The sequence below is a fragment of the Erinaceus europaeus genome, chromosome 1 (genome assembly GCF_950295315.1).
Source record: "Erinaceus europaeus chromosome 1, mEriEur2.1, whole genome shotgun sequence".
Lineage (NCBI taxonomy): Eukaryota > Metazoa > Chordata > Mammalia > Eulipotyphla > Erinaceidae > Erinaceus > Erinaceus europaeus.
Window position 1 is genome coordinate 19,570,290 of NC_080162.1, and position 15,644 is coordinate 19,585,933.

At 37.7% G+C, this 15,644-nt stretch overlaps 1 protein-coding gene across 8 annotated transcripts in view; it reads right to left on the reverse strand.

Annotated features, from left to right (window-relative positions):
- The window catches only part of HERC4 (HECT and RLD domain containing E3 ubiquitin protein ligase 4), a 117,369-nt gene that overhangs the window by 84,047 nt on the left and 17,678 nt on the right, over positions 1-15,644 (reverse strand). For 7 of the 8 annotated variants that reach the window (XM_060194275.1, XM_060194059.1, XM_060194342.1 and 4 more), the window contains exon 3: positions 4,351-4,510. The exons of the other annotated variant lie outside the window; for it this stretch is intronic. In XM_060194275.1, coding sequence (XP_060050258.1) covers positions 4,351-4,510 — 160 coding nt within the window. The remainder of the gene's footprint in view (positions 1-4,350; positions 4,511-15,644) is intronic. 8 annotated transcript variants of the gene reach the window in all.

Here is a 15,644-nt window from a genome sequence, read left to right on the forward strand (position 1 = left end):
CTAAAAATAAATAAGTAAATAAATAAATAAATAAAAACAATATATTGACTACTGAACTCTCAAAAAGTATTTTTAAATGTCAACTTTCTAGGTGTCAAGTTCAATTTTTATAACAATTCAAAACCTATTCTTATAGTGCTCTATGATTTTTCAATCACAGCATTTACCACTCTTTGATTACTGGGTTACTTAGTCACTATTACTATGATACTCTGCTAAACAAGGTCTGTGAAGGCAGACTATGCCTTTGGTTTTGGTCCTCTTTAGGACTTCACCACTGAGGGTGGTTTGTCAGATACAAAGTAAGGCAGAGAGGCAAAGAAAGAAGAAAAGAAACCACAGCACTGAAACCTCCAATGTGGCGGAGGTCAGACTTGAACAAGGGCTAAGCACATGGTAAAGCAGCATACTATCCACATGGACTATCTTGTTGGTCCCAGATTATATCTTATAAGCATGGACTCCTAGAATCTACCACAGTGCCTGGCAAAAAGCATGTAACGGGTACAATATTAAATTAAATTAAATTAATTTGTAAAGGCTTTGTGGCTTTGGTTTGTTTTTAACCAGACTACTGCTCAGCTCTGGCTTATGGTGGTGTGGGGGATTGAACCTGGGGCTTTGGTACCTCAGGCACAAGAGTCTCTTGCATAACTATTATGCTATCTACCCTCGCCTGGTTTTGTAGTTTTGCCCAGTAGCTAGAGCTTTGGACCGAAAATCATGAGGTCCCAGGGCAGAAGGAAGCTCACCCAGCAGAGCGTACATATCGCCACGCCTAGGGCCTAGATTTAAGCCCCTGCTCCCCACCGATACAAAGAAAGCTTCAGAAGTGGTGGAACAGTATTACAGGTATCTCTTCTTTTCACTGCATTTCTCCTCTCTTCCACACTCTATAGAGATGGAAAGGGAAAGGGAGAGGGAGAGGGGGAGGGGGAGAGAAGAGAGGAGGAGTGGGAGGCGAGGGGAGAGGAGGAGGGGGAGGGAAGGGGAGGGGAAGGGAGAGGGGCATGGTTTCCAGGAGTGGTGTGGGCACTGAGTCTCAGCACTAAGGCAGGTGGCAGAAAAGCAAGCAAGCAGGAGGCCCCTGGTGTCAGCCTCTAGAATCACTTGTGCAGAGTGTTGCTCTCGTTCTCTCACCTTTTCTCTATCATGTCAATAAATTTTTGAAAAAAATGTTTTTTCCTCAAAGCATGTCCAAATTTATATGGCAATATAAATCTGCATTATTTTTCGAAAACAGTATCACAAACTGGCATATAACACAAATGCTAGTTTCTTTAGCCATGTTTACTTCAGGAACGAGGACGTATAGTGTGTGGCATTACTATTTTATAGAAATAAACACCTCTTTTTAGCTCTACGGAGACTTAATATACTGAATGTGGAAAGGATGGGTAATATATATTATCTAGCTTGGGGGGTTGCTTTTCTTTAACTTCTAGTAATTAATGGAAGAAATACTGTGAATGGTTAAGATCAAATTCACCAAATTAGTTTCCCATGTTCCATTTTTGCTAAAATGATAAGAAATTTCAAAATAAAATAGAATTTTTTAATTTTAATTTTTCTTATTATCTTTATTTACTTATTGGATAGAGACAGCTAGAAATCAAGAGAGAAGGGGGAAGAGAGACAGAGACACACCTGCAGCACTGCTTCACCACTCACAAAGCTTTCCCTCTGAGGTGGGGACCGGAGGCTTGAACCTGAGTCTTTGTTCACTGTAACTTGTGCACTCAACCAGGTGCACCACCACATGGCCCCATGAAGCAGAATTTTATAGAATTCATCACAAGCTTTTTTTTAAAATTGATTATTGGATAGAGGCAGAGAAATTGAGAGGGAAGGTGGAGAGATGGGAGATTCAGAGAGAGAAAGAGACACTTGCCGACTCGCTTTACTGCTTGTGAAGCACCCCCCCACACACACAGGTGGAGAGCAGGGGCTCAAACCCTGGTCCTTGCACAGTGTTAACACATGCATATACAGGATGATCTCACGCATGGACAGAAGTTGAGGAATACAAACAGAAAGGGGAAACACAAAGCAGAACTTGGACTGGGTTTGGTATATTGCACCAAAAAAGAAAGTATACACATTAAGTATACCCTGAATTTTCACATGCTCATATTAGGCAGAAACTGTTACATATGTTTAAAACTGAGTGAATTCAAAGTAAACTTTGCTTTTAACCTAGTCAACAATTCAAACAAAATTTCTACATGCAAGAAACAACTGGGGGGTGGGGAGTGGCACACATGATTAAGTGCATATGTTATATGCTAAGATTCAATCTGCAGAAGGAAAGCTTCACAAGTGGCAAAGCAGCACTGCAGGTCTCTCTCTCTCTCCATATATATATTTCTCTGTCTATCAAACAGAATTTTAAAAAAATTTTAAAAGAAATACTGATCTTCACAAAGATCATATTATACTATTCTATCAGAAATTATCATTACATATTTCCAAGAATTTAAAAATAAACTACACTACAACTTTACTGTCATCCATCATTTTTCTAAAATTTTCATGGACACAGATATATTTTCACCACCATTATTAAAAAGACAGTAACTCAGGCTTAACTATGTATGCACAAATAAATATAATGTATATGCTATATAAAATAATACCAGAATCCAGATCTAGTATTTCAGTCTTTTCTAAAAAGGAAGAGAAGGCAGGGCCATAGAAAAAAATGGGCAAAAACACAGATGAGAATATGACAGGTAGACTGTTATAGAAATAATAGTCAACCCTTATCTGTGACCATTGGAGAACCACTGCAGTTTCCAATGGAGGCAATAGGGACACAAAACTGGTGATGGGAATGGTGTGCAGTTGTACCCATGACATTGTAATTTTGTAAGTCAGTAATTAAAAAAAAAAAAGAATCAGTTTTTTGAAGAATGTAAAAATCCGAGTAAAGTAAGGGAAAAAGTTATTAAGTTAGCAGTAGCTTAAACATGATATTTATTAATTTCACATTCTTTAACTTTAATGTGTTGTTCAGTTTACTAAGTGTTATCTACTGGCATAAAATATATTTTGTTCTCAAGAAAAAAAAACTTAATCTAGACATTCACTTTTCATAAATTACCTATAAAAATATAAAACCTAATTAAAAATGAATCTATTTACAATTATCTGAGTTTCCTCTGTCTTTATGCAAGTTTTCCTCAAAATTTGTGTGACACTTACAGTAAGATGACAGCTCTAAGCAACTAGAAAAAAAAAATGAATCGGGCTGGGTGGTGGTGCACCTACAGTGTGCAAGGACCCCAGTTTGAGTCTCCGGTCCCCACTTGCAGGGGGAAAGCTTTGCAAGTGGTGAAGCAGAGCTGCAGGTCTCGCCATCCCTCCCTCTCTATCACCCCCTTCCATTTCAATTTCTGGCTGTCTATATCCAATAAGTAAATAAATATAATTTAAAAACTAATTTAAAATTGATTTTGGTTTTTAAACAAGTTTAGAAATCTTTCATTAGCAAAAAATCTATTCCTATTGAAATATCAAATCACCCAAAACAAACAAAAAACGGTCAAACAAATAAAGTCAAAAAAAGAAAAAAGGTAAGATTAAAGCAAAGGATTCATTCAAATAATATATCTTTCAGATTCCTGCTCAGGTTTGTAGTAAAGTCAAAAATACATAATTTGGTAACTGGGTGACTTTCATATAAATTATTATATAATGAAATGCTATCCTTAAAATTACCTTTGTACTTACATAGATTACCCTGTCAAGAGGTGAACAGAAAAAAATTAAGAAGTAAGAATATTAAGAGAGTAGAAGAGTATTAAATAAAGTAAACTAGACAGCTCTGATGTGAATTATGGTTTAGAGAGTTTTGACTTAGAAAACTAAGCCTTGTAAGACCATTTTCAATCCTAAAAATCCTTTAATCTGAAATTTTAAATTGCACTCAACCATTATTTGAGAGGGAAAAAATAAGATATAACAGAATAATCTCCTATTAATAAATACATATTTAAAAAGAAAAATTACTCAACTCAAAGTCAAGTAGACCTCTACACCTAAATAAGCTTTTAAAAACTCAAAAAGCATAACCATGTGTCAACTATCAAGAGTGAGCAGACATCTTGTGGAGTCAGAGTCTTGCACATGCAATTTCACCATTTCCATTTCAACTGTTTGCATTCAGAAAAGGGGGGTGAAGGGCTAAAGCTTCCCCCAGTGCCAAGGCCCTTTATCAGGTAGAGGTGGAACTCAACCCCTGGTCCTGTGTGTACTTGGGGAACTATCTCTTCAGTCCCACAGTAAGCAGATTTAGAAACTGTTTTCATGAAAGATTATTGAGGACCTCTTTCTGGTCACCTTTGTTACCTGGGTACTCTGATACATTCCTCTGATCCTAGCAGGCCAAGTTGTCCATCAGAATCGAGACCCCAAGCGTACACCTGGCCTTTGTCATTTAGTGCTAATGTGTGAGCTTCTCCACATGAAACAGCTACAATATTTTGAGCATCCAAGGCAACAACCTGCTCTACAAAAATCAAGAAGAAAGAAATTACCTTCTAGTTTTAAACACTCTGTGGTAATAAAAGTCTTCACTTATTCTGAAAAACTCTTAATACTCCACAAAAAATGCTCATTGTAATAAATAGTTACTTAACAAAGGTTAAGATCATATCAGACTACTGACTAATGTGAATACTTCATTCAAGGTCATTAACATCGGCAACAAAAAAGAGGTCAGCTAAAAAGGGAATGACCTGAATATCTGGGGTTGTTTTATGACCAACTACTAAGGCATAAATGACATACGCATAACCATATAGCCACTACTGTGGAGTAACTCTGAAACTCATGATCTCAATTTGCAATTTCTGTCAGGAAGTAAATTTTTTATATTCTAAATTAAGTATCTTAGACTTACTAAGAAAACAATTAAAAGGCATTCTGATGATAAAGTATAGGTTCCCAATTTATAAACTACTATGTTACCATGAAAGATATAAAAACTCCTTATGTTGTTTGAATGTGTTCAAGTTTGGGACTATAATTTAAAATGGCCTATCACAAGGCTGTCAGTTAACAAAAGTCACTGGCCAATGAATTAAAAAAGTGACATGGCAGGGGCTGGGTGGCAGCACACCTGGGTTCAAGCCTCCACTCCCCACCTGCGGTGGGGGAAGCTTCCTGAGCGGTGAAGCAGGGCTGCAGGTCTCTCTTTCTCTGTCTTTTGTTCTCTATCTCCCCATCCCTTCTGAATTTCTCCGTCTCTTTCCTAAATAAATAAATTCTACATATATATATTTAAAAGTGACATTGCTTCTTTGGTTGTCATAAGTACAATCACTATCAGATTTTATTTTTACATTAATACCTCTACAAGGCCTTTATAATTTTATCAGAGTATTATTACTCAGCTATGTATTACAGTGGTGCCAGGGACTGAACCTGGGATTGCAGAGCCTCAAGCATGAGATATAGTTTTTTTCTTTTCTTTTCTTTTCTTTTTTTAAAGGAAATTACCCATGGGTAGGAGATATCTCACTCAGGTGGGAATCCAACCTTAAAATTAAATTTTTCTTTTTCAAAAAGAACGTTGTGCTATCCTTCAGACTGAAAAAAAACCTTTATGCTAAAAACATACCAATTAGGGTATTTTTAATAACATTTTAAAAGATCGACATGCAAATGAGACGGGTTCAATAATGAAATAGATTACACTGAGATTTAAATTCCTTATGACATTATCTGGAATACTATCTTATACTTTGGGATAAAAAACTAGCCCTTGAAAGTCTCTAGGGATCTGTACAACTCTAAAGTAATGTTATTCTAAGTACTTACCTTAAAGTAATGTAAGTTTAAGAATTTTAAAAAGAACTTACACTTATGAGAGAATTTCGCATGATGCAAAGAGATAGAGAGAAATCAGAGCACCACTATGGTTAACATGCAGTACTGCGTATACAACCAGAAGCCTATATTTGATAATTTATGGAGTGGTGGTGGGGAAGGAGATAGCATAATGGTTATACAAATAGAGTCTCCTGGCTGAGGCTCCAAAGTCCCAGCTTCAAACGCCCTGTAAGCCACAAGCTCTGGCAGAAAAAAAAAAAAAAAAGAAAGAAGTTGAAGTAAGAATTTATGGAGTGGCTGGGCAGTAGCTCACTAGGTTGAGCAGGCATGCTCCCATGCGCAAGGGCCGAGGCGCCAGGCTCCAGGCTCCAGTCCCCACCGAAGGATGTTTGATAAGCAGTGAAGCAGTACTGCAGGTGTCTCTTTCTCTTTCTTCTCTATCAAAGAAAATAAACTAAAAAGAAGAAAAAAAAATGGCCACTGAGAGCAGTGGATTTGTTGTGCAGGCACCAAGTCACACTGATAATCTGGGTGGCAATAAAAAAATAATTATTTAATTAAAATAATTTATAAAGCTGGTGAAAAGTATTGGGAAGCTCACTAAACTTACACTTACTCTCTGTATATGTACATGTTTTTATAAAGATATGATATAGAAATATAGAAAATAAAAAGGGAAAATAAAACACAGTCCCCACCCTTAAATGGGGGGGGGCTTAGATGTAGGGCATCATCCATTTATATCAAAATATTTTCATAAGTCTTAATTATCAAGAAATAAAACACAAAAGATGTTAACTCTCATAGAGGCCACAGGAATGTCAACATCTCTTCAAGATAATTCTCAAAAGAAATGTAGAAGAGAGCAGAAAATGACAAATTGGCAAGAGGAATAAATAAGACTGGTGGTTTCAGCAACAAGTGAAAGATACACTAGATAGCAATGGCTATAAAGCCAAAGGCACCAAGATTCAAGAAGTGATCATTTATACCAGATACTATTAGTTACACTGTAGCTCTTATGTTCCCAGTACTAGAGAAATAAAAATAAGAGCTCTAGCTCCAAAGACCAGGAGCATATGGTCTACAGAAAACAAAAAGAGATAATAAGGACTGTGATTTAATGTTAAAATAAAGGTAAAAAGAAGTTCTTGAGAGAATGTGAGGGACATATTGAAGTTGTGAAAGGTGTTAGAAAGAATTCTGGAAGTCAGTGGCACTTAAGTTAACTCTAGAGTCAAGGAAAAGGGAAGAGATTGTATGTATCCACTTGAGAAAATTCAAATTGATTGCTATAACAAAATTACTAACTTAAAGTAGAAAGATTGATGAGATAAAAGTAGAGACTTGTTATTCTTATTTCAAAGAAATAACCAACCCTGGTTTTACTAGAAAAAAAGACCTTTAGTCCAGTGAATAAATGGATAAAAGATGTAAACAGTTCACAGAAAAAGAGAAATGGTCATTGATCATAAGAAAAGATGCTTAATTTCACTGATAAGAGAAATATAAATTCAAACTATATTGAAAAGGTGGTAATATGTTTAACTCAAGAAGTCATCAAGCCATATACTTTTAATCCGTGTACTTTTCTATTTATAAAATAGAACTTTCAATTATAAAAGTTTACTCTCTTCTGTCATTTTCTCATTAGAAGACAAGCCAAGGACGGGGAGAAAATATTGCAAAAGACATAGCCAATAAAGCACTTTTACCTAAAATAGAAGCAGGTGGGAAAAAGAATTGAGTTGAATAGTGCTCCTCCTCTGCTGCTCTCCTGGAGCCTGACCCTACCCTCCCCCACACTGGAGGAAGCTTCAGTGCCACAGGTCCTTTGCCCGGTCCACCCCTTAACCCCTTTCTGTCTCTCTGAGGATGGACTGAAGTGACACACACACACACTCTCTTAATGTTTAACAATAAAAAAATTTAACAGCCCAGGCTGGAGAGATAGCATAATGGTTACGCAAAAGATTCACATGCTTGAGGCTCTGAAATCAAGTTCATTCCTGAGCACCACCATAAACCATGAGCTGAACAGTATCCTGGTGTATGTATGTGTCTGTCTCTGTCTCTCTCCTCTGTATCTCTTTATATCTCTCATTAAATAAATAAAACAAAATAAAATAAAAACAGCCCAATTAGAAACAAACAACATGAAGAAAAATCTCACCAGAGAAGATACACAGGGTGGATGGTAAAGTATGGTGATATTCATCTTGGAAAAATACAATCAGGTAGACATTTCCTCAATAAACTAATAATAATAAAGATATATAAATAGAAAGTAGACATGTAATAAAGATACTCTACATTATATACCTTCAGGAATTCGCAAACTGAGATACCATTATACACCTGTGAAAATGGCCACAGCCCACAGCAGTAGAGAAGCCCTCGGCAAGAGACGGGCTCACTAAATGATGGCCATTTTGGCCAATACCAGGCCACTTCATCCACTGGGGTCTCAATCGGGGAATCCTTGGATTCCTCCAAAGAAACAGCATGGGCCTACACCTCTTAACAGATCCCTCACTCTACCATCACTAGTAATTTCCATCAGAAATGCCATCATAAGCCTTTTTGTGGGCCTCTCTGGGATGCCACCTTCATAGAAACTAGCAATGGTAAGGACTGCCCCACTCTATGAAGGGAGGCTGGGACATCTACTCTGTCGCTCAAGGAAGACTAGTCCTGTAATGAGCGCAGCCTAGAATGTTCTCAGCTGTGACCAGGAACTGTGAGCTCAGGCTGGCGGAGACTCAGAGGTTTAACAGGCTCCTGAGCTAAATATGAATATACATGGGCCCTGGGTCAGATCAATGTGGTAAAGTTGATTGTACTTAGATATGTTCTTCAAGTTTGGGAGCTACTTTCTGCCCTAACCTGGCTTTCTAGCTCTATTCTGAACTCTAGCATCATTTCCCCAGACAATATTTCTAGTCCGCCTCCATGCTAGCTGAGATTACTAAAGTCATGGGCCCCTAAGAACATACCTACCTCTAGTAAACGCCCTATTAAATCACTACTTAAAAAAAAAAAAAAAAAAAAAAAAAAGGCCCCGGGTTTGATTCTGACAGTTCCCTCCTTTCCATATCACCAAAAACCAAAAATCAGATAGTTTCTATATTTTCAGGTAATAACATAAATGACAGTGGTGTAGAAAGTGACTAAAGCATGAGATCCTGAGTTCACACCCTGGCTTCACATGTCCCAGAGTGGTGCTTTAGTTGTCTCCTCTCCTTCATGTTGATAAATCTCTGAAAAAATAAAATACTGGCCTGGGAGGCTATGCAGTAGATAAAACCTTGAACTCTCAAGCATGATCCTGAGTGCAACCCCATGGTATGTGCCAGAATGATGCTTGGGTTCCTTCTCTTTTTTCATTAATAAATATTTCAAAAGTAATAGCAAATAAAATGGCCAAAATCCAAAATAATGGCATCCAATGGTTGCCATACAACAGAACTTTCATTCATTGATATTGGCCAAACAAAATGGTATGAGAGTGGGGGTAGGTAGCATAATGGTTACGCAAACAGACTCTTGTCCCTGAGGCTCCAAATCACTGGCTTATAAGGCTATATATTTATAGTTTCACACCTCTCCCTAATAAGTCATGCAAATATATTATCTATTCAAAATGAAAATAGATATTGAACTAAAAAATAAAAATTAATTAATTAAAACCTGTTCTAAATTTACCCAAAAAAGGGCACAAAACATTTAAGAAAAAGGGGCCACAAGACGACACCGTAATTATGATCATATGATGCTAAATTTATTAGAAAAGATAAGTGATACATGATCATCACATTGTATCAGAACTGAGAAACAAGGTATCTGCTTAAAAAACAGATGTAACAGACAGAAACATGTAGCAAACTGCTAACTGTTGGCCATTGCGCTGTACATTCAACTTTTCTTCATGCTACAAAATGTTCACTTAAGCAATCTGAAAAAAGTATCACTCGGTTAATATCAGTATTGCTCCATGTTATTTCTCCTTAAAGAAAGAACAACGCGACATTTAGCTTGGGGAGACACAAAGAATCACTTAGTGGAGGAGACTGCTTTGGAAAAGAGAATAGTAAACATAAAATACCACTGTTATACAGCAATATACCAACCTCCAGCACCATCATAAACCAGGAAGCTCATCAGTGCTCCAGTTAAAAAATAATAGAACATAAAATAAAATAATAAATTTAAAGCACCTTCCTATTGAGTAACTGGGTGGCATCATCTTAATTTCTTTGACATCTAAAAAAATATCTTCACCAATTCTTGAGTCTATGAAAATTCTTGTAGAATATCATTTCTAGAATAACCTGTTAAGTATATATTTACAGGATCAATTTCACTGTCATCAGAGGAATACTACCAACACTTAATTTCTGATTTACCTAGTATTACTTAAATATACCCTCTGCTTATTTTCTTCTCTTTTATATTAAAGACAGAAATGAAAAGGCTTATACTCTAAACTGAGGTGACTGAAAAGAGACATATGTTACAAAGGGTGACTTCAGATTTCTCTAAGACCTTTTTACTTTATATTTATTTATTTTCCCTTTAGTTGCCTTTTTTTATTGTTGTTGTAGTTATTATTGTTGTTGTTATTGGTGTCACTGTTAGCTAGGACAGAGAGAAATGGTGAGAGGGAAAGGCAGAGAGGGGGAGAGGAAGACAGACACCTGCAGCTACTCCCCTACAGGTGGGGAGCCGGCGGCTCAAACTGGGAGCCTTTTGCCAGTCCTTGCACTTTGTGCCACATGTGCTTAACCCGCTGTGCTACCGTCCGACCCTCCCCCCCCCCAAGACCTTGAAAAATGCAACAACACACACAAAATGAAAAAAAAAAAGCCAAATACTGACTTGTTTCACCACTACATCATCCTTCTAAGAAACCCAGTCAGGCACAAAGAATGCCATATGAAGGAATGCCTTAAGAATGAAGGCATGACACACCTCCAGAAGCTAGATAGGCCAAAAACACATCCTTTCTTCACACCCTTTAGAAGGACCCAACCTTCCTCACATTTTATTCTTGGATTTGGAGCTTCCAGAGCTTTAAGACAATGTATTTCTGTTATTTAAATCCAGTTTGTGGTACTCTTTTTTTTTTTTTTTTTCCTTTTAAGAGTCAATACCAAATATCATTTTTATTAGCAAGTTTATGGTAATTGCATGGAGACATAACTTCTGGGAGAAAATAACCAACTTAAATGCAACAGTACTTCTAGGACACAAGCATGTCTGATTTATGGAGCAGCTGCCAAATACATCTGAGTCTGTCACTGGTAGGATGGTCCGATACAAGAGGGACACATTTCTATACCAACTGTTACTGGTATCAGCCCGAGCTAATAGTAACCACAGGTCTGTATTCTCCCCAGCTGTATCCTCTGAAGAAACCCTTTCTGTGCTGAGCCCTCACTGCTTATTCTCCAGCATTCCCGACTTGTTAAGGCATCAGCCTACACCAAGCAGATGTTCATGGCTGGTTAAGGCTCACTATCTGGAGCGAGTGATATTCACAATCACGTACTTCCAATTAATGTGCAAACTGACTGGATACAAAAATTATGGGTCAGTGTCAGACCAATCTAATCCTAGACACCTGTGGTCCTCTTGTTACAAATGCCCCAGCAAACTAATGCATGGGAATAATTTCAGATTCCAAAGACTCCTGTCAAGTTAGTCAAGCCATCACCACCTGTATTGTACAGGCAGATCACAGAAATAACTTAAGTCTAAATAAGTCAATCAAATATAAACTTCATTTTGCATTGAGTCTCTATATGATGATACTACTATTCTAAGATAGCAAAAAATGTATTTACACAAAATTGGTAGAAGATAAATTTCTCTAAACAATCTGCAAAACAGAAGCTCCAAAGAAAATCCTTTTATAGAGCTAATTGGCAATACATAGGACAATTCTAAACATGTGTGTTATCTAACCCAGAAACTTTTCTTTTAGGAATTTATTATACGTTTTAAAGCAAAACTTACTGAATCACAAAATTTGTAATTGGGAAACAGCAACAGGAAAATGTCATTAACAGGAAACACCTGATTTCAAGTAACAGGTAGGTAAGTTAGATGACCTACTTAATAAAAATCAGTATTTCCACAAAAAACAGTGTCTACGTAGTAATATGGAAAGGCAGAAAGAACCATGGAATTTTATGTATGTGTATAAAATTATATACTATCATATAGGTAATAAAAGATGAAAATACAATTACCAAATTTATTTATCTACTAGTAATCAAGTCAAATTAGTAATAAATCAAGCCAGATAATCAGTGGCTACACTGCAATATTTTCCAATTCCTGGGATTACGTGTACCGGACTGATGCTCTGGATATCTCTCCTCTTTTTCGTCAATAAATCTTAAAAATGTGTACAATCTTATTAAACTCAAAAGACTATACTGGAATCTGGATTCAATACTGGGTAACCGTCAAAATAAATTTAGATTGATTGTGGATTTGGATCAAACCTAGGAGTTGTACTTACTTCCTTTTTGAATATACCTTTTCATTTCTTAAAAAATACACTTATCAGAGAGAGAGAGAGAGGGAGAGGGAGAGGGAAAGGGAGAAAGCAACAGGATCCAAAGCACAGTCAGGCACATGTGATGTCAGGGACCAAACTGAGGACCTCATACTTGAGAATTCCAACACTTTACCCACTGAGCTACCTCCCAGGCCACCATTTATTTACTTATTTAGCCACTGCACCACCTCTCAAGCCACTTAAAATTTTTTTTGACAAAAAAATTTTGTGTGTGCTACTTAGGAGGAGGTGCAGTGGATAAAGCATTGGACTCTCAACCATGAGGTCTTGAGTTCAACCTCTGGCTGAATTGCAGGAATGTCATCGTAAGCCCTTTTGAGGGCCTCTCTGGGACCCCACCTTCACAGAAACTAGCAATGGCAGGGAGTCAGGCGGCAGCGGTAGCGCAGCGGATTAAGCGCAAAGCTCAAGGCCAGCTTAAGAATCCAGGTGGGGAGCAGGGGGCTCGAACCGGGGTCCTTATGCTGGTCATTGTGCTTTGTGCCACATGCGCTTAACCCACTGCGCTACCGCCCGACTCCCAGGAATCTTGATTTTTTTTTTTTTTTTTTTTTTTTTTTTAGGAATCTTGTTTTTATACCATCAATGAAAGGGAAATGAATCGGAAAATACCAAATAAAATCAGGCACAGTTTATTTTATCTTAGGGAGAAGAGTGAAAAAGGAATGCCACTCGAAAGTAGTAATAGGTATGACTCTAAAAGGGAGAGAAGGCATGGGCCACAGGAAAAAAAAATAAGTAAAAATATAGATTTAGATATAGATATAAATTCAACCCATTATCTGTGACGTTGGGAGAACTACTGCAGTTAACAGTGGAGGGGATGGGGGACACAGAAGTCTTATAATCTTGCAAATCAATATTAAATCATTAATAAAAGAAGAAAATACTGAATTGTCAGGCAGGAAAGACAGCAAAATGGTTATGCAGAAAGACTTTTAAGCCTAAAGCTCCGAAGTCCAATGTTTAACCCCTACCATGACCATAAGTCAGAGATAAACAGCACTTTGGTAAAAATAAAATAATAAAAGAAAATACTGAATTGTCAATATCAGTTATCTATACAAGTGACTTTTTTAAATTTTCTGTTTAATTAAGCAACTGATGGTGTGGATCTATGATTGCAACTTTTGAAAGATGAAGTCATGTTGTGTGGTAGTACGGCGGGTTAAACACACATGGCACGAAGCACAAGGACTGGCTCCCTAACCTGCAGGGGAGTCACTTCACTGGTGGTGAAGCAGGTCTGCAGGTGTCTATCTTTCTCTCCCCCCCCCTCTCCATTTCTCTCTGTTTTTTACTGTTGTAGTTATTGTTGTCGTAAAAAACAAGGGCAACAAAAGGAAAAATAAAGAAAAAAAAAGTCACTAATCAGTTGTTTTATGAATAGCACCAATAATTCAGATGTTTTTACTTTAAATAACACACTACTAATTTTGTTAGTGATAGTAAGCAAAGACTATGTCACTTAACATACATATCTCCCTATTCTTAAAGTGGCGATGCTAATTGACATTATACAATAAAGCATGTTATATGCAACAAGTACCACCTCAGCATGCTTCACTTTTCAGACTGTGTCCAGAGACGTCAGGCATGGAATGTCAACCCTTCAGCCTCATTACTCGGGTGAGACCTTTCCTTTCATAGGATTCTCTAATTCCATTCCAGGAGGTTCACTTCCTAACAAAGTCCCAAAACCTAGATATAGACCAGGTCCCATGAGATAGAGCATATGTTCACATGTATCCATAAATTAGGGCAAAATATATACCTGAAAGCAAAAATACACAATAGTCTGTAGTGAGTCAGTATCAAGTTCATAATGAAATAGTGTCCATTTAGACTTAGATAACCTCCTCACCTACTTTCTATTACAGTTCTCTCACTCATTCCAAAGCTAACCTTATCAAAGCAAGGACTGCTGAATAAGGGCAAGAGACTGGCATGCTTTAATGATGACTCTTTAGTCACTATCAGGCCACCCCATCAGCTGGGGCCCTAAATTGGGAGTCCTAAGATTCCCAAACAGACATGATGAGCCTAGACCTTGAATAAATCCCTCTCTCCATTGTTACTGGTCATTTCCATCAGGAACAACACAATAGACCCCTTTGTGGGACCCCATAGGACCTTGCCCTCAACTTGGATCAACAATGGTAGAGAATGTTCCATCCTCCAAAGGGAGGATGGACAATATACTCTATGCTACACCTGAGGAAGATGGGTCGATATTGGGGCAGCCTGGAATGTTCCTACTCATGATCACGGAATGTGAGCTCAGATCTAGAGGGATGCAGAGGTCACATAGGCTCATAAGCTGATTATGGGCCCCAGATCACATGAAATCAATGGGATTTATAGTCAACACTATTTAAACCCCTTCCCATATTTGGGAGCTACTTTCTTCCCTGATTCAGCTTTCTGGTCCTTTTTCCAACCATGACATCATCTCCCCAGATAATAACTTGGATCCATCGGCATATCAGATTTCAGGTTCAGGGGAAAAAAGAAAAAAAAAACACTAATATAGCCACAGGCCCTTTGAAATATAACTAAAATAGGCCTACTAACTATCTACAAAATGGAGGACCCCCCCCCCAACTCTTCATCTGTACTATTTTGGCCTTTAGGTCCATGATTGTTAAACAACTTATTTGGCTTTGTATGTTAACTCTCTTTTCAGCCACCAGGTTCCAGATGCTAGCAGGATGCTGACCAGACTTCTCTGGACAGACAACCCCACCAGTGTGTCCTGGAGCTCCACTTCCCCAGAGCCCTTCCCCACTAGCGAAAGAGAGAGGAAGGCTGGGAGTATGGATCGACCTGTCAACACCCATGTTCAGTGGGGAAGTAATTACAGAAGCCAGACCTTCTACCTTCTGCATCCCATAATGACCCTGGGTCCATGCTCCCAGAGGGATAGAGAATAGGAAAGCTATCAGGGGAGGGGATGGGATACGGAGTTCTGGTGGTGGGAATTGTGTGAAGTTGTACTCCTCTTATCCTATGGTTTAGTCAATATTTCCTTTTCATAAATAAAAAATTAAAAGAAAAAAGCATATTACAATCATTGTCAATTGTTATAAACAAGAATTAAGTGAAACTAAAACATAAAAATGTTTAGCCTCATCATTATACCCAACACAAATTTGGAATGTTTATCACGTCCTTTATTCATTCCCCCCCCTTTTTTTTAAAGATTTCATTTATTTATTAG